Here is a 22,696-nt window from a genome sequence, read left to right on the forward strand (position 1 = left end):
TTTGGGTTCGAATTTATTGTATGTGTTTTTAATGTTTGAGTTTTAGTGAATTACTAGGGTTCTAATGTTTGAGTTTGTGTTTATGAGATCTGTTTTTTTTTTTATTTATTTTTATAGATTGTGAGAACTTAAAATTTGATGTTGTTTCTATTAATTGAGATTGAAAGTTTAATTTTTCATACGAGAATTAAAGTTTGTCTTTTCGTTTCATTGATTGAAAAATATTATTAGTAGAAAGTTTATGGAATGAGAATTTTGAATATATAAAAATAAAATTGAAAAATAGCATTTAAATCGAGAATCAAAGTTTATTGTTAATCTCCTTACAAAAAAAAAAAAAAAAAATTTATTGTTAATCTCCTTACAACTATATTTGAGATCCAATGATTGTTTCCCTTTCTCCCAACCAATCCTGAGTATTAGTAGTTTAGGGTAAGATCCATTCACATAGAAATATTAATATTTTCAATGTTTCTTCTAAAGCATTTTTAAGAAAGCAATTAAACAAATAATTTAAAACTTACACATATATATGCAATTGCTGGTAGGCATAAATATATAAGCAATACAGCATATAGAAAAAATATAATTCAAAAACCCAGCTTTCTTTTTATGTTTTTGTCATTAAAATGCTTATAGAAATTATACTCAATATAGTTTTACTCTATCAGTTACAACATTAAAATTCCATCATATAATTAACCAAACAGCAATAGAGTCAATGCCCATTTTATTTCATCAATTGGTAAATGATTAAATTGAATCATTGTTTCAATGAAGTTATCATTGCTTAAAAAATTAAACTCATGTTGTATTGTGTTTCAACATCTGACCCAAATGGGGGTCTAAACTCCTAACTAATCAATGTTCCATTTTTTTTTAAAAAAAAAGTATATGAAGAAGAACACTATGCTTCCTCCTCATCACCACAGCTAACTGAAAAATGGCCAATCTTTTTTCCCTCAGATAACATCCGTTGTTTGTTAAGGTGTCGAGTCCTCGCTTTGTTGAGAGCTGAATTCGGCGACTTGAACATCCTCTTTTCACTGCTTGATAAACGATGTTCATATTTCTTAGGAGGAGTAAACCCGAAAACTTCATGAAGGAATTCATTTTCCTGCATGTGTTTCACAAATCCTTCCCCAAGAAAATGCTTCACAAAATTCAGTTGTATTAGTTCAGACCATGTAGATGTCTGCAATAGAGAATCACCACCAATTTTCACAGAAACTTCAGGGCAAGAGCCATTCTCAAAATACTCCACTATTTCATGAAACCGATTCCTCTGATTAGTAAGATCTTTCTTATTAGCACACCCTTTCCCCCCTGCCTCTGCTGAAAGGCTTCTTACTCGATTCATGATTTTCGCCTTCAATCCTTGTTGACTTGTTCCATAACTTCCTCCAATCTCAAAAATTAAAGCCAGTGCTTCACCAGCAGCAATCCTAACAATCCTATCTTCCTTGTCAAGGAGACTAGATAAATAAATTAGTGACTCTTCCCAATCTTTCGAATTATTAACCTTATTCCATCCAACATCTATAGTTGTAACAAGCAAAGACCATGCACCTACCATAGCACTTAGTGTAGCTCCTGAGGTTTTGGTGTCAAGTTGTACATTATTGGCCTTCAATTTTGGATGAACCACTTGCCACATAAGTTGCATCGATCGCTCTGTCTGCTCTGGCTCGCTCCCACCAACAAAAGTGATGATCGCCAAACACTTGAGTAATGCTATCTTTACAGTTTCGGAAGCAGACTTGTTAAGAGCCTGTGTCAATGGAGACATTGATTCTTCCAGTATTTCACCTGCATTATCTCCAAAACCAACACTCAAAGCCAACAACCCAATCATATGGGATGCCAAACATGTCTCCTTGGTAGATCCTCGTTTAAAGGAATTCAAACATTGATGCAGTAAAGTAACGAAATTCTTTTCCATAAACTGATGATGCAAACTGTTATTGAAAGCTACAATAATTGAGGACAGAGCATTTTCTCTAGTGGAACCCCTCTTCTCATACAAAGCATCAAGAGCTTCGTTGAGTAAACTATCATCATCAAATTCCACTTCTTCTTCGATCTCCATCACTGAAAAACGATCAGAACGAATAGTCATCGAAGAACTTACACTACTATTGTCGTCGTCGTCCTCCATATCCAGCATAGCTGCTCCCTTTTTCCGATGAGAATTGCGCTTTCCCATTGTTAACGGCTAGTAGAATATCTCTTGTGGTGATGCTGAGAATAAGAGATGGCTAAAATCGAGTCCAATGAAAGGAAATCTCAAACAAAGGAGTTCAAAATTCAGAAATGCAATGCAAGAGAGAAAGATTAACACTAAGGTTACAATCTGCAGACTGACACAAAATTACTCTTGTAAATAATCTGCATTGACAACCAAATCAAAATTTATTATCCAACACAAATGACATTAACAGTTTCACACAATTTAATTGCATATATATACACAGTGTGTCATGATTGATATTCCCATTTGTTCTTTTCTCAAGAAAAATTAAAAACCACCAAATAATACATACCAGCAAAGAATATGAATTCATCAAGAACAAAAAAGAGGGTTTTGAAAAATATAATTCAATCAAAATACACTAATTAGGTCTTTCTCTTTGGTAATCCAACCAGAAACATTGTATTACGGTTTCAGGTATATGAAATTTATGTATAAACAAAAATTAGAGATACCAAGAAAATATAAAAGTGTTCAAGAATTAGAGATATGTAAAAACAAAAACAATTTTAATGGCCTCAGAATCATGAATACCAATACAAACACAAACAATTTGAATTTTAGAATTATTACTTATTAATAGCAGGAAATTGAACCCTAATAACCTAATTGTTTGTTTTGTTGTCACGCTTTTCAATTGATACACAAATATAATAATTAGGAAACTAGAATTGAAATTGAAAGAGAGAGAATCAAACAAATAGCATAGATAATGAGATGATATAATTTTAAATTACATGAACAAATCATGGAGAGTGGAAAATGTGCATTCCATCAATTCTTGAAGAAGAAGAAGAAACTGGCCATAGATTCGTTAACAAGAAAGAGAAACCAAAAAAAAAAAAGGTATTTTCTTTTAAAAAAAAATGAATGTAATTACTTTTTATTTTTGACAAAATTTTTTTTCTAAATTTAATACCTTTCAAAACAGCAATTTCAGTTTAATTTATAGATTTTAATTAATTGAGTAAATTAAAAAACAATTTCTTTTTAAAGAGAAAATCAAGCTTCTTACCTTTTTTACTATCAAAGATGAGTATCAATTGAATGGGAAGTGTAAATGTGTAATGCGTTAAAGAACACTCTACCCTCTACAGCAACATTATTATTTGAATTACACTCTACACTCTATTTCTATTTATATTTATACATCATAAAGTGAAAAATTAGTTTCCTATTACTATCTGAATTACAAAATTTTTAATATATATGATTACATTTTTATGTTAACCATCTTATATTTTTTTTATCTATATTTCCTTTTTTAGAATCAATTGATTATAGTTAATTAATTATTAGTTTCCCATTTTTTTTTAGAATCAATTGATTATATTCTCCAAATAATTAATTGAATATTTAACAATACCTCTTTCAACAATTAATAATTATAAATAATTTTTTATATAAATTTCTACTATAATTATTTTAACAATTAAATCAATTAATAATAATATATAATATGAAATTTAATTTTTTTTTACCAAAATTAAACTTCTTTTTACACAAATTAGAATTCTCTTCTTATATAATAAATTTTTAAATGATATTAAATTATTTTTTTATAACTAGAAGAACTAAGTATGAGTTTTTCTATTCAAGTTTGAAGTTGTTTTGTTTTCTGGGAAACTTGACTTTATTTTTTGACTCGGGTTTGGTTTTTTGAGTAAATGACTCCTTATAAAAAAAAATGGAAGAGTTTAGCTATTTTTTTTTTTTTTGAAAAATACATTTAACTTATTTCACTTTTACTTTTTAAATATTTAAATAAAAAAACTAATAATTTTAAATTGAAGTTATAAGTATAATAAAATTTTAATTATGAAATTATACGTGTATAATTTTAAATTATAAAGAATTTTGCTATAAAAATTTTAATAATTCAAGGGCAAAATTTTTTTTTCTAAAAGATCCTTATTTAATAATAATTATGAAAAATTAATTAATAATTATAATTAATTTAATTTTAAAATATAATTAATCTTCATTAAAGTTTTAAAAGGAAATAAATTATTAAGTGACTATTAAGTTATAAGTTAATTATTATTTATTTTTATTTAATTTCTAATTTAATCACAACCATTCAATAATAATCTAATGGCTAAAAAAATGTAACATATTTAATGTAACCATTGAAACCTTCTCCATATATATATATATATTTAACAATTTAAATATTTAAAATTAGAAGATAAAAGATTCTACTTTTTTTTTTTAATTTTCAGATTTAAATGATAAAAAAAATATTTAGATTTGACACACAAATTTAATTTTAAATTTAAATAAAAAAAATATGGCGTATTTTCAATATATCCTAGTGAGTGATTTTGTAGGTACTAGATTCACCTAATTTATTACGTGCTCCTTTAGTACACCATATTGTGTTGGGTTGTAATGCAATATAAAGTATTGTAAGCATTAGTTATTTATTTTCTGTTAATTAGTTAGCTATTATGAGTTGTTGATTTTCTTGTTTTCTTGCTTACTCTTGTAAAAAATTTCTTCATATAAATAAAGTTCAGCTCTATTGTTTATGGCTAAGCTTTAAGTTTAGCCCACACCAAGATTGTCTCTATGCAGACCAAACAACGTTTGTTAAAGGTCGGTTGATAGCTGAGAACACGGCTGTTGCAAAGGAAATAGTTCACTCGAATAGGAAAAAACGAGGGAAGAAAGGTTTCATGATGATTAAACTTGATATGGAGAAGGCATATGATAAGATGAGCTGAAATTTCATCTTGGAAGTGCTGGAAATAATGAAATTCGACATAACCTTCATCAGGTGGGTAAAACTGTGCATTAAGGTTCAACGAATGGGGCTTCTGCTTAATGGCACTGTTCAGGGAGTCATCTTGCGATCCTGCGGTCTGCGTCAAGGCGACCCGTTATCTCCTGCTCTCTTCATCATAGCAGCGGATGTTCTGTCAAGGCTACTAATGGCAAAGAATGAGGTGGGTAAGATTGTGGGATTCAAATTCACAGGGGGGGCAGCTATTACCCATCTTATGTTCGCGGATGACATTATTTTGTTTGGAAAAGCATCAGTAAAAGAAGCTAACAATTTCCTTAAGTGCTTCGATGAGTATTGTGCTTGGTCTGGGCAAGCGGTAAACTATCAGAAGTCGACTGTTTATTTTACTCAGGGAGTTCCCAGTAATAAGGCGCAGGAGATTATGAACATCCTGGGAATGAAACGGATGAAAAATGACTCTATATACCTTGGGCTACCACTTTTTAGATCCTTCAAAAGATCTAAAGATCTCAACTTCCTGGTGGATAAAGTAATGCAGCGAGTAAAGAGTTGGAAAACAAGACTTCTTTCCAAGGCGGGTCGAGCTTGTCTCATTCAGTCGGTAGGTTCTTCCCTTGCTACCTATGTTGCAGCCTCGGATGTAATTCCAAAAACAATAGCTAGAAAAGTGGATAAGGAGTTGAGAGACTTCTGGTGGGGGGATACTGAGGCGAAAAAAACTTTTCACACTGTTGATTGGAGCTCCCTTTGTCAATCAAAAATGCGAGGGGGCCTCGGATTCAGAAAAATTGAAACTATCAACTCAGCCTTTATTCTTAAATGGGGTTGGAAAGCCCTAACCGATAAAGAGAGCGTCTGGGGAACAATTATCCAGAACAAATATCTAAATAACAGAAACTTCTTCGATGTGGAGATCAATAGCAGAGACTCAAGCTTCTGGAAATCGATCCTAAGGTCCAGGTCTCTTCTACTCAACCATGTTTGCAGAAAGATTGGTAATGGGAAAGAGACATCTATTTGGTTTGACCCGTGGGTGCCTTCCGCTAATAGAAGTCCCACACCGCTTTTGGATGCAACGCATGGAGTGGCATGGGTGAACCAATTTATAACTGAAGACGGTTGTTGGGATGAAGAGATGGTCAAAAAATGGTTCAACTGAGCTGATGCGAAAGCCATCCTTAACATTCAACTCCCGCAGGAAGATGTGAATGATGATTGGCTTTGGATGGGGGAACCAAATGGCCTGTTCTCAATTAAATCGGCTTGTCGATTTGTAAAAAGAGAAAACTTAGCTACCTCTGTCGACCCAAAATGGAAAATGATCTGGAACTCCAAGGTTCATCCGAGATTGAAGCTCATTTGGTGGCAAATGGAGAGGAATGCATTCCCAACTAGAGGGAAACTTGCTTGTGTCATGGAATTGAATACTATATGCTGCCCTGTTTGTGGAGAGGAGACCGAGACCTTTCTCCACCTAATGTGGAAACGTACTTATGCTAAAGCCCTATGGTTTAACTCTCCACTGGGATTACGAGTGGAACTGGTGGATGCTCATGACTGGGAGCAGTGGAAGAATTGGTTCTTAGAGGATACCAATAGACCATCACACATCATCTTCTTAGAGATTATGGTTACTGCACTTTGTGTAATGGAAGCTATGTGGAAAGAAAGAAACTCCATTGTCCATGGCCAATCAAAGAACTCGATATGGCAGGTATTATCCATCATAAATACAAAAATCAGGGAACAACTCCATGTAGTCTCCAATGAAGTGGAGGATTTCTGTGTTGGACTCCGCCTCCGGAGTCATGGCTTTGCTGCAATTGTGACGTTTCCTGTGATGATGAAGGAATGGTAGTAGCAACAGTGGTTCGTGATGACCAAGGAAGGATTGTTACCATCAAAACTGAGAGAAACCATCTAACAGACCCTTTAATTGGAGAAGCTGTTGCCGTTTGCATGGCTGCTGAATTGATGATAGACAAGAAGGTTGCGCACGTCGTATTCCAGAGTGACAACATTGAAACAGTCGAGGCATTCTCCAATGTGACTGGTAGGGATTGCAATTTCAAATTGGTGAACCTTAGAAGTCGCTTTCAACAGCTCTGCAAGGGATTACAGAACTGGGAAGTTGGACATGTACCGAGAAAATGCAACTTCATGGCTCACAACATTGCCAAATGGGCGCGGGAGAATAGTGCTACTGGGATCATTCTTTGCAGTGACCTGACTCATGATGTAACACCCTAACTATCTTAGGCGTATTACGTGATTTTTAAACGTACTGTGCAGCTCGTTGCTAATCAACGAGGTTTATGGAAAAACGTGATTGATTAAAATTTTGCTTTTTAATTAAACTTATAAACCATATTACAAAAGACTCGGGATCCCGATTATAAAAATATTTACAAAAAGGTTTAACTGTTTAACTGTTACATCAAAATAAAGTCGTCTAACGACCAGTTACAAAAATTCAGCCTTGCTGTCCCGAGGATCGTACGCTCCAGGCCTAACCGCCCCGACATGTACAATCTCATAAGCTCGCTCACGGTCCATCAGCTTTAGCCTTGCCTTTACCTACACATAAACGTAGATCTGTGAGTCGACAGACTCAGTAAGAAAAGCATAATAATACTCATACATAATACTAACTGTCGTGTCCAACACGATACTGAGTCCCGCTACTGCCATGTCCAACATGGTACTGAGCCACTACTGCCATGTCCAACATGGTGCGGGAGTTCCGAACGTTCATAGGGACGATTACTATTGACACGTAACAACTGATCGGTCGAGCCGGTCATACTCCGCCTTGGTCATACTCCACATGTACCGACGTGTTACTATATCCTCTGATCGGTCGAACCGGTCATACTCCGCCGCTGGTCATACTCCGGCTGTACTGACGGGATACGTCAATAGAACGGAACCACCAACCAAGTGTCGGCTGATCGGTCAAGCCCGGTCATACTCATTTCTTGGTCATACTCCGGCACATGCAGACGTGACGGGGTTGGATGGTTCGAAGCCAACATACAACTAATGTAATCTAATAGGCTTCCTACATGCACGCTAAACATGTAATCTACATATGCATACTGTTATACTAATCTTACACGGATTCGATTTCAGTGTGCGGTCAACCCGGGGCCCCGAAGCCGAGCGCGGCGGATTGCGCTCCTAAACCATAAAAATCACAACGCTATAAGTGACACGCTAAATCACTTCCCGGGGACTAAAACTAGGAACTAAAAGTTTCCCTATCGATAAAAAGCATGGCAATACCCCTAAAAACATAAAAACGAGGAAAACTAGGGTTCGGAAAAATTCCCCAACCGGTAGACCGGTTGCCCAACCGGAATTCGGTTACGGGAATGCTTGGACACCCATCCGGAATTCCGGTTGCACAACCGGAATTCCGGTTCCTCGTAGGAATTTTTCAAAAATTCCTAACTCGACCAAATCAAACCCAAATCAATCCAAACCTTCCAGACCTGTTCTATATGCCCCAAATAACCATTTAAAGGCAACAAATTCACCCAGAACTCACAGAGACAAAATTCACCATTAAAGACCAAGCTTTGAGTTCCAAAACTCAAACTTGGTTAAATCCACTAACATGCATCCAAACCTAGTTAATTCTACTCAAATAAGCTTGAAATAGCTTCTGAAATCAAACAAAAACCTCAACAATAACCCAGCAACAGATTCAATCAATACTCTTTGAAAATCAAACTTTTGCATAATAAACCTCTAGCATGCTCAACCTAGGAATCATACTTCACAAGAGCTTAATTACCAACTAAAAATCATGCTTTAAACCACAGAAAACATCAACAAAATACAAGAAGACAACCTCAATTAATCATGCATGCATCATCATTTTTCATCATTTTTTTCAAGAAATTACAACAAGAAAGGTTAGAGACTTTACCAAGGATTAGAAGAACACTTAGATTGGATGAAACTAGCTTGAAAATTGAAAGAAAACCAGCCCTTGAACCCCAAGCCTTCAGCCGAAAGAGAGAGAGAGAAAAGAGTGTGTTTTCCTTTTTTCAAAGTTTTTCTAAAATATGCTAAGTGTAAAATTTGAGAGAAAATAAAGTTTTAATGCATATAACACCTTATTTCAGCCAAAACAATTATTTAAAATAAACATTTAATCCATTTAATAAATCACATAAGACAAAATACTAATGGGGCAAAAAGACCATTTTGCCCCTCCACCATAAAATCATGGAAATCATACTAAAGGGGTATTTTTGGGAAATTCTAAATTCCCGGCCATTCCCGACATTCCCAATGTCTAACACCCGTCCCCAAACCACTAACATACTAAGTTGTGATTTCTACTGAGCCAAACGCCGAGTTCCAAAATACCGGACACCGGAAATGCAAAATATGAAAAACTACTGATAACATAATCATGCATTTCTGAATCCCATAAATAACAGCATAATAAATTATTTAAATAGCTATAAATAATTCCATAATTAATCATAAACAACTGCTAATTTCCAAATTAACTAAGCGAGCTTTACACATGAGGTGCTGAGTGATTATGTCGAATGGAACAAGCACGCAGGCTAAGATGGTGATGAAATATCTTTGTTCTGATTGTCTGGTTTTGATGATAGTTGATGTCTTAGTTTTTATAGTTTATTTTCTGCTGTAGTTTCAATTTCCTGGTGTTTTTGTATTTTCTATCCTGTAGACATTTTTCTTGGTTTTTATTTAATGAATTGGGGTGTCTAACACCCGCTCCTTCATCAAAAAAAAAAAAAAGATTGTCTCTATGCAAATTTTTTGTTCTTGGCTCTGCTATTTTTGTATCAATCACTTTTGAGTAGCGTCCATTAACTAAACTTTTGATATCCACATCGCAAGTGGCACCAAGGGTCATAGGTCACGATCTTGATGACATTCTATTCACAGGTGTTCCTCCTCCTCAACCCCATGTCACAAGCGCAATCAATCCCTCTTATTCTCAAAGAAAATGAAAATTATTAACTTATACTTTCTTGAATTTGATCCTCCATGATCGAGGGTATTTTGGAATTTGTGGCAAATTACCACACCTCCTACATTGTTTGGTGTTGTCTTGAACTTAAATTCTCGAGTCAAACCAAGGCTCATCGACTTTAGCTGAAAGGTCAATTTCTCAAATTCAAAAAGATAATCTTACCATTTCTGACTATGTCGATAAGGTTCAATCCATCTTTAATGCCTTGGCTATTGCTAGCTCCCCTATCAATAATCAAGATGATGATTAAGAATCACATTCATGTAATGAACATGAATTTTGATAATCAATTCTCTTACATAATCATGTCTTAGACTTATATGTCATCTTAGACTTTAGCTTATGCGGCTTCTCACAATACCATAATCTAATGATACATAAATCCGGAAATGTCTTCGGGATATCCCTTTGTCAATCAATCTCTATTGGTTTTCACTAATTCTATTAATATGATTTTTTTGGTAGTGTAAATTATATCTCTATTTCTGATAAGAAACTACTCTTTTTTAGTAACACTCAACTAATAGTATTAGTAGTTGTGATATTCTGAATTCTGTGTTATAGCTAATATTAAATTATTAGAGTTCATTAATTATTTAATTTTAGATCATGCTAGCTTGACATGGTTACATCATATGTGGTAGATACACCCTCAACAAACTAATATAATAACATTTGTATCCTTTTTTTTTTTCACTGCACTATAAATAATAGTTGTTCAAATGTGTATATATGTAAAATATTTTTTGGCAAGTTAGATGTCAAAATATTTTTTACTTTGTGGTAAGATTTATTTGCATTCATAACCGATTTTCTTACCTTGTTTATTCGATTTTTATTGCTCTTTTCTATGTTAGAAAAGATGCATTTTTCAGCTGAACTTTTCTTGTATGGAAATTTCTTGTAAGAGAAGCAATTCTTTTATAGAAAATTGGTTTTTAAAGGAAACTTAAATTATTACCTTTTTCCTTATTAAATTTGATTGTGTCTTGATACAATCAGAATATACAAACTGTTTATGGCAGGTATCAAGATTCAATACAAGATCGGACTCGTTTATGACAAGTTTCCTTTTCTGGTCTGATTTGCTGCGTCAGGATCCGTTTCTGATGCTGCAGATCAAGTTTATCTTAGGAAAGTTTTGTACAGCTGTAGATTCGATCTTGTGGCTGTCTCTAGAGTTTCTATGTTCTATAAATAGAACCTAGAGAGCAGCCATTCGAATCAACTCTTTTAGTATTCATTTTTTGTATTTTTCTTATTTCTGAGAATAGAGTTTTCTTTTTGTGAGAACTTAGTTGTTCATCTAGATTTTAGTATTTTTTTTATATCTATTCTTACTATGTCTTAGAGTTTGTTAGAACGACTTGACTGAACAAGAGAGTGGTGTTCGGGAGAAGACTTGTTCAAGCCTTACTTCGGGAGGAAGCACGCACACTTCAAAGACGAAGGGAGTTCGCTGTTCGGAAGTCAGATTCATAAAGTGCATTACAAAGGATTGCGACAATAATTTAGAGGGAATCTAAACTTGTATAAGTCAATTGTCTTTATAATTATTGATACTTTATTAATTGATTTCATTCTCTGAGCGTGGACCCGTGAACTAGGAGTGTTCGAAAGAACACTGATACCACGTACAAATCTCTTGCGTCAAGTGATTTAATTTTCTACAATTATTTTTATATTCTGTCTGTTTTGTTTTGTCGCTGTAAAACTGGTCTCTGCAGTAACAGAATTACATTCTGCTTTTGCAAACGTATACAATTTTACATTTTCATATATATTATTGACATTTGCAAAAACTTGGTTTTTCAATATATGATGATGCCAACAAGCTATTATCATAGTAAATTTGAGCCATCTTTTCATTACATAGTGATATAACATTGAACTGTAAGAGGAGTAGAACAAAGCAGTCATTTTAATTGAGGCTTACAATAGAAAACAGGCTAAGAAATTAGATAACAACCTTAACAAAAGGCATAACACCATGTCCTAAGAATGCAAATGGTTACAGAAAAAAAAAATTGATTCTTTTTATTTAATATAGCAGTAATAAAAAAACATGTAAAAAGTACAATACTTAATAATTCACAAAACCTCTCTCTTTGAAGAATTCAACAGTGTCCCTTAGACTCACTTCTAAAGGAATGAATTTAACCCCCAAACTTTTGGCTTTGTCCTTTGATACTTGGTGAGTTGGTACCTGCGGTTTCTCATCGGCACATCTGCACAGAATATCATGAATGTGAAATAAAACTAACCAAGAACATGAAAAGCCAGCCTTAAAATGCTATTGTATGTATAACAAGATGATGTTAAAAAATTAACGCACCCTTTACAAGTATTTAGAACTTTCTAATCATTTTGGTAATACTATAAAACTATTTAGAATCATATAGAGTTAATATTCATAAGGAAGTTTCAAGAAATTTTTTTTTTTTTTTTGAGAAGTTTCAAGAAAGTTTTAGTCTATAATAAAGTAAAATTCGACACAACATTCTAGCACAATAATCCACCACATCCTTGAGGAGTATAAAGTTTGTGGAGTCGAGTAACAGTTCTCAAGTGTGTTGCAAAGTGTCCAAAAGTGTGTTGTAGATATTTTTAGTAGTAAAATAAAAGTGTGAGTAACTGTTGAGAATCATGTGGTTTCATCTCAAAACTAATTAGCAATGAGTGGAGTAGCCCATGCTCTTCTATATGGCTTAATAATTCTCTACCATTTATTCTATGTTGGACAATTTCCACAACATTCTCCCTCTAGATGATGGCTACTTTTTGCTCATCAATCTTGAACCGTATCAGAGTGGATATGGTCACTATTTGTATAGGTGCGAATCAGATAGGATCACTTGCCCACAAGGGATATGGTTCTGATACTTTGTTGAGAATCATGGGGTTCCATCTCAAAACCAATTGGCAATGAGCAGAGTAGCTCATGTTTTTATATATGGCTCAATAATTCTCTACCATTTATTCTATGTGGAACAATGTCCACAACAGTAACTGGAGTATTGTGGTCTAATAAAAAATATTGAAGTCTTAATGTAATTACTTTTAATTATATTTTTCAGGTGTTGTAGTGTAATGTAACTTACATTTTAGGAATGGTCAAAGTTGGGTAAAGTTGTTGTAAAATGTTCATAAGCTCAGAGCTATGGACAACATGTCCAATTAGACAATATCTTCCACTAGCCGAAACAACTTCAAATGCTTGAATATGTGCTAATGCAACATCTCTAACATCAACAAATCTATAGATTCTGTTGGGAAAAGTTTGATCAACTCCTACATCCAAATGAACAAAAACTTATAGATTTGCCTTTAATATGTAATAACTTAGTAAAGAAGAATTAGATTCTAAAAAGTATACCATTTACTTGATTAAGAATATTTTTCACAGTAATGTTAAGAGTTGATTGTAAGGCAGGACCAATCACAACTCCTGGATTTATAGTCACCAAATCAATCCCATTCTCTTTTGCAAACTTCCAAGCACCCTCTTCAGCTAAAGTTTTTGCAAGTGCATACCAATCCTTAAACAACAAAAATGACTTAATTATATTATTATACTAGAAGATAATAATGTCATTTCTTCATTGTGGTAAATCTCACCTTCGATTTTTCGCAGAAATTAGTATCCGAAAACCAAGTTTCATCAGCTACAACATCTGGTGTGACAAGTCTCCCATTGGCAAAAACTGCTCTGCTTGAAGATGTAAAAACTACTCTCTTTACACAACCAGCTTTTGCACATGATTTCAGCACATTAAGCGTTCCCTTCACCGCAGGATCGATCAATTCGGCCTGAAATAGAACCTCTGTTAATATTCAAAACAAAAATATACAACCTGTCAAGTGGCGGACCCAAGATTTAAAGTGAGGGGGCGTAATTTTTTTATTTTTCAAGGCAAGGGCAAAATTAACTATTATACCAAAATTATGTTTATAAATATTATCTTTTATTAAAAATATATGTCGTAACTAACTGAAATGCATATATATTTTTTTCTAATTTTTTTTTTTTTTTAAGGAAAGCGACTTTCTCACCTCGTTTTTATGTGAGTCTTGTCATGGCTAAATTTTAATACTTTAGTTTATTATAACTTTTAAATAAGCAAATTATGAAACTAATTTTACCCAAATTTTCAATACTAAAGCAATAGATGAACCTGTGGATTATTCACTGAAACAAGAACAGGGGAAGCAGTGTGGAAAACACCTTCACATCCATCAACAACAGAATCAAAGGACCCTTCTTCTAATAAATTTGCTTTGAACAAGTGAAGCCTCTCCTTAGCTCCATCAAATGAAAGCAAGTGTTGCATTTTCTTTGAATCATCTGTATTGAAATTAATTAATATTCATTAACACAACCCAAAATGAAGCAATATCATGTTTTGAATTGAAAAATAGAATACAAACTGAGATCTCTAACAGTGGCTTTGACAGTGTAACCATGTTGGAGTAAGAGGTTGACAAGCCATGAAGCTATGTAGCCTGAACCACCACTCACACACACCACCTTCTCTATTCCACTCATCACTATCATCTAATTCTATGCAAACACATACCAAATGATAACACTTTATGAGCAATTTTACATATGGAGACATGACATGCATCATGCATGAATGTGACATTTTATTTGGTTGTATTTGTATTTCTTTATTATTATTATTATTATGAGTAAAGGGTAGCATGCATAATGCACCATGCATTAGAGATAATTAATTACGTGTTGTTTAGTAATGCATTAGTAAAATGGCGTGTATAATGGGTACACTACACATTTATCACAAGTATAGTAATATTTTTTTTCATCATATGCATGCTCTATTTTATTTTATTTTATTCTATAATGTAGATATTTCTCATCATATGAATTAAATGTTCATTTTGACAACTTAATTAACATAATTATCTTTTAAAAAAGATGTTTTTAGAATAAGAAAAGCACATTCCAAAAAAATGTTCCCATTCTTAAAAAGAAAAAAAAAAAAGGAAAAAACAAAACTTGACTTAATTAAAGCAAGCAACACTGCAACAGCCACTAGTAATATACTAAAAATCAATGCCAAGCAAAAACTTGTACTGCTTGGTCCAAAGAGTAAAGCAATACTTACTCAAAAACCAATACAGAGTGTATATCAAAACTCTTCATCTTTAGCTATTAATTCTGTTCTCCAACAAAAATCACAGAAACAAAGTTTGAGGAGCCTTAAGATATGGCCTGTTTGCGTCTAGAGGCGTTTCACATTAGGCTAATGTTGGGTTCGGACGATTATGAGTTTCTGTATAAACTTGCCCAACTTAAGTACTGGACAAGATGCAATTTGCCAAGCAGAAGATATTGTAGACGACATGTCGTTTCATTGCTCAACTTTTAAATTGAACTTGTGTTCTTGTACATCTCTGCAAGCAATACCATATCATATAATGAGTCCCAAATAACAGATTGCTTCCCTTTTAGAAAGGAAAAAAAATCACAAAAGAAACAAGTATTTTCATCTCACTAATGTCTGTATATATATTATGATGCTCATAAATAATAATATTGTGTTTATTAATATGCCTAATACAAGATAATGCTCAGGGTATCAAATTTCAGTTAAAGAATCAGAATTCAAAATGTTTCAGCTTTTTCCAACATTTCCCAATCTTCTCATTGTCCTTAGACTACCAAACAAGATATAGTTCAGCAAGAGTCAAACCAAACTTCACAAAATCAGTATGAAGGAAACAGGTTTTGAACTATAATATAACTCTAGATTCTAAAGCATATAACTACGGCTTCAAATGATTATAAGATTAAGCAAGTTCAGATCAACCTATTGCTCAAATCTCAATTGTGCAATTACTGTCAAAGATCCAATAACCAACAAAAAGTCATGAGAAGATCCATCTTGGAATTGAAGCACATTAACTTGCATAAAAAATTTAAAAAGGACCATGACATTGATATTATCATTTACTAATGCATTTCTGTCACCATTATAAATATCAATCAAAGAACATACGAATGGAAATAAAAAATGCAGATTTCAAAGCAATAAAAGTGCAAAGACGTACCGCTAGAGTCCATTCCATCTAATATGAACTTGAGGCTGACTGCTGAGGGATGCAACAAATCTTCTTGTAGTACTCTTCTTCCTTCCATTCATACTTTGCTTCCAACAAAGAGCAACCACATATGATAAAACTTTCAAAAGAAGGTGGCAATGAACTTTCAAAAGAGGGCGGCAGCCCTTTTACTGGAAGTTCCTGCAAGTTGGGGGAGCCATAGATGTGCAGTTCTTTCAAGGATGTGAGCTCTTGAAACCCTTTGTCGTCTAAGGTTTCAAGACAAGCAACACCGTCAATTTTAAGGAAGTTAAGACTTGTGGGCAGCAATCCTTGCTCTAGAAAGGACACCATATCTTCACCTTTATACCATCCAAAATCAAAGCTTATCAGATTGGGAAGTGCTTGCAAATTCCAATTCTTTCGAGATGCAATCACCTTGTCACAGTGTTTAACGGTGAGCTCACGCAAACTAAGAGGCAACCCTAATCTCGGAAGAGACTCTAACTCTGGACAATCATAGATAACTAGTTCTTGTAGAGAAGGGAGGAGAGTGGACAGTTTCTCAGGGAGAAACCTTAATTTGCTGCAATCTGAGAGCTCCAATTGAGTCAGAATTGGACAATGGAGGTTGCTATCAGGTAATAATGTGAAGTTGGGGCAGCCATAGATAGAGAGAGTTGATAGAGAAGTTACAGGGCTATGAAATTGTGAGAAAGACTCCACATTTTCACAGTTCTCAATTTCAACCTTCTTGATGTTGGGAAAGGAATCTATATGAAGCAATTCGAAGGAGCTGGAAAAATTTTCAATTGAAAGTTGTTGGAGGGATTCATATTTGTAGGGTGGTAAAAATTCTATGTTGTCACAATCTCTGATAAATAGGCTTCTCAAGTTGGTAGGAACACACCTTTTATCAAAATTTTGAAGACCATAGCATGATTTGAATCCTGCAAGCTTCTCACACATGTCGATTTTCACTTTACTGACATTCGGCATCATTGGAAGCGAAGAAACAAGCTCTGGGCATTTAAAAATATCAAGCTCTATTAACGACGGTAAGAGGTAAGGCAAATCTCCCGTGAGGCTTTGACACATGCTTATTACAAGTGATTTTAGCTTTGGGAAAGCTTGAACATTTTCTTTTGGCATTGACCATTCCTTCCACTTTGACATTCCTCTCAATTCCAAGATTTCCAATGATGGAAATGGTGTAGAAGTTGTCCCATAAAACTCAAGACCTACAGTCCCCATTGCATCACAGTGTTCAATCCAAAGAGTTTCAAGAGCAGGTAACTGCCCAAGTGGTGGCAAACTACAAAGCCTAGGACAGTTGATGTCAAGATATCTCAAACTAATGAGATGATGGAAATTTTTGGGGAGCTTGGTGAGATCCTTGCAGCCAAGTAACTTTAATGTCTGTAAATTGAACAGATTGGAAAAAGATTTGGGCAACTCTTTGATTGAAGTGTACGAGACATCCACGTAGCGAAGGTGCTTTAATTCACCTACTGACTTAGGCAATTCACTGACATGTATATATCCCTTTAGAGATAAAAATCTCAAACGCTTCAACTTCAACAAATCTTCCAACACGAATTGCTGCAATTTGCTCGCTTCGTATAACAATGAGACAATAGGCAGAAATGTACGCAAAGGAATTGGTTTAGAAACTGACTTGAATATCTCATGGAAATCTTTATGCCCATCTATGGCAATGTGTCGTGTTCGCTTTATCAATTCAATTTCGTACGACTTGTTTATCTCTAAGTGAATAAACTTTTTTCTAGAGACAACATTAGCTAAATCAACCATAAGATCATGCATCACAAAATGATCTTTTTTATGATCCAAAGGTTGAAAAAATGATCTTGACACTAAATCTTTAAAATACTCACATCCTACCTCTTCTCTTGTACTCGAGTACTCCAATAAATTATCTACCATCCACAACGAGACCAACTCATCCTTTGTAAATGCATAACCTTTGGGAAACATAGAACAATAAACAAAGCAACGCTTTAAGTATAAAGGAAGATAATAATAACTTAACCTCAAAGCTGGAAGAATATTTTCTCCTCCAATTGGCAAATCCAATATATCACTCTTGGCAATTCTCTCCCATTGCTTAACATCCGTAAAACACAACAGACTCGCAAGCGCTTTCACAGCTAACGGTAAGCCTTTGCATTTCTTAACAATTTCTTTGCCAATTTTTTCCAACTCTGAATCCATACTAAATTCTTCATTGCGAGATACAACTTTTACAAACAACTTCAAGCATGCTACTTCATTCAACTCATTAAGATGACGAACTTCAGTTGTTCCAATCACAGATGCAACTTTACGACTTCTTGTTGTGACGATTATTTTGCTACCTTGAGCTCCAACTTTGAAAATCATCCTCATTGTATCCCAAAAATCATATTGTTCACACCAAACATCATCCAAAATTACCAAGAACTTCTTTTCCTTCAACCTTTCTTGTATCCTCTCTTGCATCACATTCAAATTCTCAACAGTACAAGCATCTCTAGTCACTGCTTCAAGAACAGTTTTCGTTACTTTACAAACATCAAACTCATCCGAAACACAAACCCATGCCTTGAGTTCAAAATGTTTCTTAACTTCATCATCATTATAAACAGCTTGAGCAAGAGCAGTTTTACCAATCCCACCCAAACCCACAATTGGAATCACACAAATCTTTTCACTACCCACCTCATCAAACATCAAAATTTCTTTCAAATTTTTCTTTTCATCATCTCTACCATAAAATTCATAATCATCTATGGATGATACTGAAGGTGGTCTCTTTGATTGGATTTTCTCAACACTCTTTTGCAAATTAAGGATGTACTTTTGTTTCTCAAAATTCTCCAACCTCTCAAGAATCTTCTCCATACCAATCTTCCTATCTCTATCAATTAAGTTGAAATTAGATAAGAACTTTCTTACTTTGGTTTTATACTGTTCATCCACCTTGAGTTTGAGAGCATCATATTCAATTTCATCAAAGAGATCCTCAGCATCTTCCACAGCATCTTGAAGCTTTTCCAGCCACTCCTCCACTCTAGGGTTTCTCATCTGTTTCTGATCTGCATCACCAAGTACCTCAGCAAGAGAGAGAAACATTGTCTTGAGCTTCTCAAGAAGACTATCAAAACCAGAATCTTTCTTTCCCCTTAAGAAGCTTGTCACTTCAGAAGAAGTGATCTTCTTCAGGAGAAACTCAACTGAAGCAGAGATAACAGGTCCAACCACCAATTCTACAGCCATGGATGATTCTCCTCCTCACTAGCTCAATTGATTTAAGAGAAAAAACAGATGAAAAGTAATGAGAAAATAAATCAAAGAAGAAAAGGAAAAGACTTACAGCTGGATAAGTTTGACAAATACAAGTTTTCATATACACAATTACCAAAAATATCTGCAAAATAATTGAATTACCCAATATATCCTCCACATCTCAAAAATTTCCGCCATAGCAACCAAGCTCCACCTCCATCGCTACATCAACACTACACGTCCGTAATCATAATTGAATGTACGTGTGACTTTTCTCTATTTCCTTTCTGAATTTAAATTAGTTTCCATCTTTAGATCTTGTTTCTCTTTCGTCTTCTAAATTTGTTTTAGTTTCTCTCTCCTTCAATCATCTAAACTATGTACAAATGTACAAGTTTGTGTGTATTTGTTGGGATGATTCTATGAAAGTATAATGCTTTTTAAGTGTTTGTTGAAATAACTCACAGAAGAAAGTTCTGTGACTATTTGTGTATACATTAAAATCCAAAAATTTAGTGAATTAGATATGACTGACTGACTGATACTGTGTGTTCGTTTATATATATATATATATATATATATATATATATATTGTGTTGGGATGCTTCTTAATGATTGATATGTTCTTGAGAAATATTGAAACAATTCTTGAAAGAGTTGTTGATCTTTAACAAAATAGAGATTTGATTGAAGTTACACTACTGAAACAACTCAACTCTCTTCTATGGCAGATCACAAAAACTTAACTATGCTCTTAAAGTATGAAGTTTGAGCCCCTACTCTTCTTGCTGATTTTGTTTTCGCCTTGTTTTCTGGAAAGGTTTTCGTTTTTCTGTAACTGAAGTTTGGTAGCTCCTCTTTATGTATGAGATGATTCCCAAGTCCTAATGTTGGTGAAAAAACATAGGCAGTGAATGAAGAATTATGAATAGAGAATGTCATTATATAGTGCCACAACTAGGAGATGTCTCCTACTTTTAGAGAAATGCAAGAACATGAAAGACCTGAAGCAAGCTCATGCATCAATCATCACAACCGGTCTAGGCAGTAATAACTTTGCTTTGAGCAGAGTCTTGGACTTTTGCTCAAAACCACATCATGGCAATCCTTTTCATGCTTGGAAAATCTTCCAACACATTCAAAACCCCACCATTTGTATTTGGAATACCATCTTGAAAGCTTTCTTACTCCACAATGAACTCATTCAAACTATACTTGTGTATAGAAACTTGTTACAGAGTGGGATAGTCCCAGACAATTATACTCTCCCTTATGTGTTAAAGGCTTGTTCTAGGCTGAAAAGTGTTCATCTTGGGGAGTCAGTTCATGGGCATGGCATGAAATTGGGTCTAGTATTTGATTTATTTGTGGGGAACTCTTTGATTGTCATGTACTGTGAGTTTCGTAACATGGAAGGTGCACGATACGTGTTTGATGAAATGTCTAGCCTTAGTGTGGTTTCATGGACGGTCATGATTTTTGGGTATGCAAAGGTAGGGGAAGTTGACAATGCAAGACTGTTCTTTGATGTGGCTCCTGTGAGAGATAAGGGGATATGGGGGGCAATGATTTCGGGGTATGTTCAGAATGCTTGTTTTAAGGAAGGTCTTCACTTGTTTCGTTTGATGCAACTCACTGACATAGAGCCTGATGAGGCCATCTTTGTGAGCATTCTTTCTGGTTGTGCTCATTTGGGAGCTTTCGATTTTGGGATATGGATCCACAGGTATTTGGATCGTCTTGGTTTGCCCTTAAGTATTCGGTTGAGTACAGGTCTTATAGACATGTATGCTAAGTGTGGGAATTTGGATTTAGCTAAGAGGATTTTTCATGAGATGCCACAGAAAGACACTGTTTGCTGGAATGCCATGATTTCGGCAATGGCAATCAATGGAGATGGAGAAGCTGCACTCGAACTATTTCGAGATATGGAGAAGACAGGCGTTCAACCAGACGACATCACCTTTATAGCCATTTTTACTGCTTGTAGCTATTCAGGTATGGCATATGAAGGCTTGAGGATGTTTGAGAAAATGCGTGGTGTGTACAGAATTGAACCCAAAACTGAGCACTATGGATGTATGGTAGATCTTCTTAGTAGAGCAGGGCACTTTGAAGAAGCAAAACAAATAATTCAAAGAGTGATCATTTCAACTAACCCCTCTGAAGAGAAAGTAGCTTGGAGGGCATTTCTTAGTGCTTGCTGTACTCATGGGCAGACTCAACTTGCTGAGCTTGCCTTTGGAAAGCTCTTGGAGTTAGAGAGTGGAAGTGGATTTTATGTTCTACTCTCGAACTTGTACGCTTCTGTTGGAAAAGATAGTGATGCTAGAAGAGTGAGGAAGCTGATGAAACATAGAGGAGTTGAAAAGTTACCGGGATGTAGCTTGATTGAGATCGAAGGTGGAGTTCATGAGTTCGTTGCAGGAGGAAAGATGGATCCATGAATGGAAGAAATTCACTTGGTTTTGGAGCTTAAATAAGCATTTAATTATCTAACATACTATTGTATAATGTGGCTCTTGTTTTCGTTTGAGTAGATCTCCATTGGCTGGTTCACAATTTTGCATAATGATCACAAACATCTTTCTCTATGTTTATTTGGTTGAGTGTAATAACTTAGGAGTGAAAAATCAACATTATAAGATTAGATACAGTGCATGTTGCAAACAACCCCCAATAAGCTCATCATAGAAATTTGCCTGAGGGTGGAATCAAAGGGTACCCCAAAAGGGTGTCCCATACCCAAAGAACCAGCCAACTAGAATCCACTCGAGCCTTTGGAATGCGGATGATTGGGCCACAAAGGGTGGTTTGGTGAAGATTAATTCGAGCAAGGCACCCTTCACAACCTCATACAGAAACTTCAATGCTTGTGTTATGATCTCTGCCTCATCTTCTTGTGCTTCAATTTCATCAAACTCTCAAACTAATTCAAATTCATGGCTCAACCAAGAGTTGAACTATACTGGTGAGCAATAGCTCAATTGGGTTCAGAAGAATTACTTGATCTACAATTACTACTCTGATTCTTACAGATTTCCCTCTAGAATGCAACTTGGCCTAAACAAAAGATGACATAATAAAGAAAATGATTGCACTTAGTAAATTATACCAATATTATAATTCTTTTATTCTTTTTATCCACGTCTAATAAATAAATTCATTTGATATTCAAGTTACTGTCAAAAATATAATATATACAATGTACACAAAATTATCTTGTTTCACTCAAAGCTGCTCATGAAGTATATTAGATATAGTGCATTACTGACACTAAGCAAAATTGCAGCCCCCAATAAGCTCCTCATAGAAAGTT

General features: G+C 34.5%; 5 protein-coding genes across 12 annotated transcripts; 2 read left to right on the forward strand and 3 right to left on the reverse strand.

Moving 5' to 3' along the window:
• Positions 1 to 715: 715 nt before the first annotated feature.
• LOC115709872 (uncharacterized) lies at positions 716 to 3,371 on the reverse strand. 5 transcript variants are annotated; one of them, XM_061111590.1, is made up of 2 exons: positions 3,267 to 3,371; positions 716 to 2,388 (listed from the first exon to the last, which is right to left on the reverse strand). In XM_061111590.1, exon 2 carries the CDS (start codon positions 2,204 to 2,206, stop codon positions 908 to 910), a length of 1,299 nt encoding a protein of 432 aa, XP_060967573.1. In that variant the 5' UTR covers positions 2,207 to 2,388; positions 3,267 to 3,371; the 3' UTR covers positions 716 to 907. The 5 variants fall into 5 exon arrangements, with proteins under 5 accessions (XP_060967573.1, XP_030493974.2, XP_060967574.1 ...); XM_030638114.2 differs by having other exon boundaries at positions 716 to 2,241; positions 3,267 to 3,324; XM_061111591.1 differs by lacking the exon at positions 3,267 to 3,371 and adding an exon at positions 2,989 to 3,171 and having other exon boundaries at positions 716 to 2,360.
• Positions 3,372 to 4,656: 1,285 nt separating this feature from the next.
• Positions 4,657 to 9,817, forward strand: LOC133035407 (uncharacterized). The gene is made up of 2 exons (XM_061111279.1): positions 4,657 to 7,238; positions 9,549 to 9,817. The coding sequence occupies exon 1, from the start codon at positions 5,005 to 5,007 to the stop codon at positions 6,157 to 6,159; it is 1,155 nt and encodes a 384-aa protein (XP_060967262.1). The 5' UTR covers positions 4,657 to 5,004; the 3' UTR covers positions 6,160 to 7,238; positions 9,549 to 9,817.
• Positions 9,818 to 11,861: 2,044 nt separating this feature from the next.
• Positions 11,862 to 15,291, reverse strand: LOC115709873 (phenylacetaldehyde reductase). Of its 2 annotated transcripts, XM_030638115.2 has the most exons (7): positions 15,153 to 15,274; positions 14,452 to 14,584; positions 14,199 to 14,368; positions 13,642 to 13,833; positions 13,400 to 13,562; positions 13,125 to 13,314; positions 11,862 to 12,251 (listed from the first exon to the last, which is right to left on the reverse strand). In XM_030638115.2, the coding sequence occupies exons 2-7, from the start codon at positions 14,576 to 14,578 to the stop codon at positions 12,107 to 12,109; spliced, it is 987 nt and encodes a 328-aa protein (XP_030493975.2). In that variant the 5' UTR covers positions 14,579 to 14,584; positions 15,153 to 15,274; the 3' UTR covers positions 11,862 to 12,106. The 2 variants fall into 2 exon arrangements, with proteins under 2 accessions (XP_030493975.2, XP_030493976.2); XM_030638116.2 differs by lacking the exon at positions 14,452 to 14,584 and having other exon boundaries at positions 15,153 to 15,291.
• Positions 15,056 to 19,676, reverse strand: LOC115709877 (putative disease resistance RPP13-like protein 1). Of its 2 annotated transcripts, none has more exons than XM_061111592.1 (3): positions 19,540 to 19,676; positions 16,099 to 19,386; positions 15,056 to 15,441 (listed from the first exon to the last, which is right to left on the reverse strand). In XM_061111592.1, exon 2 carries the CDS (start codon positions 19,366 to 19,368, stop codon positions 16,117 to 16,119), a length of 3,252 nt encoding a protein of 1,083 aa, XP_060967575.1. In that variant the 5' UTR covers positions 19,369 to 19,386; positions 19,540 to 19,676; the 3' UTR covers positions 15,056 to 15,441; positions 16,099 to 16,116. The 2 variants fall into 2 exon arrangements, with proteins under 2 accessions (XP_060967575.1, XP_060967576.1); XM_061111593.1 differs by having other exon boundaries at positions 19,511 to 19,650.
• On the forward strand, positions 19,506 to 22,379 carry LOC115709875 (pentatricopeptide repeat-containing protein At2g20540). Of its 2 annotated transcripts, none has more exons than XM_030638118.2 (2): positions 19,506 to 19,636; positions 20,109 to 22,379. In XM_030638118.2, the coding sequence occupies exon 2, from the start codon at positions 20,313 to 20,315 to the stop codon at positions 21,822 to 21,824; it is 1,512 nt and encodes a 503-aa protein (XP_030493978.2). In that variant the 5' UTR covers positions 19,506 to 19,636; positions 20,109 to 20,312; the 3' UTR covers positions 21,825 to 22,379. The 2 variants fall into 2 exon arrangements, with proteins under 2 accessions (XP_030493978.2, XP_060967577.1); XM_061111594.1 differs by having other exon boundaries at positions 19,530 to 19,636; positions 20,198 to 22,379.
• Positions 22,380 to 22,696: the final 317 nt, after the last annotated feature.

Source organism: Cannabis sativa, chromosome 3 (assembly GCF_029168945.1).
Source record: "Cannabis sativa cultivar Pink pepper isolate KNU-18-1 chromosome 3, ASM2916894v1, whole genome shotgun sequence".
Classification (NCBI taxonomy): Eukaryota; Viridiplantae; Streptophyta; class Magnoliopsida; order Rosales; family Cannabaceae; genus Cannabis; species Cannabis sativa.

Excerpts from the sequence above, each read along its gene's own strand:
- LOC115709875 (XM_030638118.2), top strand. The coding sequence starts at position 20,313 with ATGTCATTATATAGTGCCACAACTAGGAGATGTCTCCTACTTTTAGAG.
- LOC115709872 (XM_061111590.1), bottom strand. The coding sequence starts at position 2,206 with ATGGGAAAGCGCAATTCTCATCGGAAAAAGGGAGCAGCTATGCTGGAT.
- LOC133035407 (XM_061111279.1), top strand. The coding sequence starts at position 5,005 with ATGAAATTCGACATAACCTTCATCAGGTGGGTAAAACTGTGCATTAAG.
- LOC115709877 (XM_061111592.1), bottom strand. The coding sequence starts at position 19,368 with ATGGCTGTAGAATTGGTGGTTGGACCTGTTATCTCTGCTTCAGTTGAG.
- LOC115709873 (XM_030638115.2), bottom strand. The coding sequence starts at position 14,578 with ATGATAGTGATGAGTGGAATAGAGAAGGTGGTGTGTGTGAGTGGTGGT. Across the intron at positions 13,563-13,641 it reads ATTTCTGCGAAAAATCGAAG|GATTGGTATGCACTTGCAAA; the intron begins GTGAGATTTACC and ends TTGTTGTTTAAG. Across the intron at positions 13,315-13,399 it reads TATTCTTAATCAAGTAAATG|GAGTTGATCAAACTTTTCCC; the intron begins GTATACTTTTTA and ends ATTTGGATGTAG.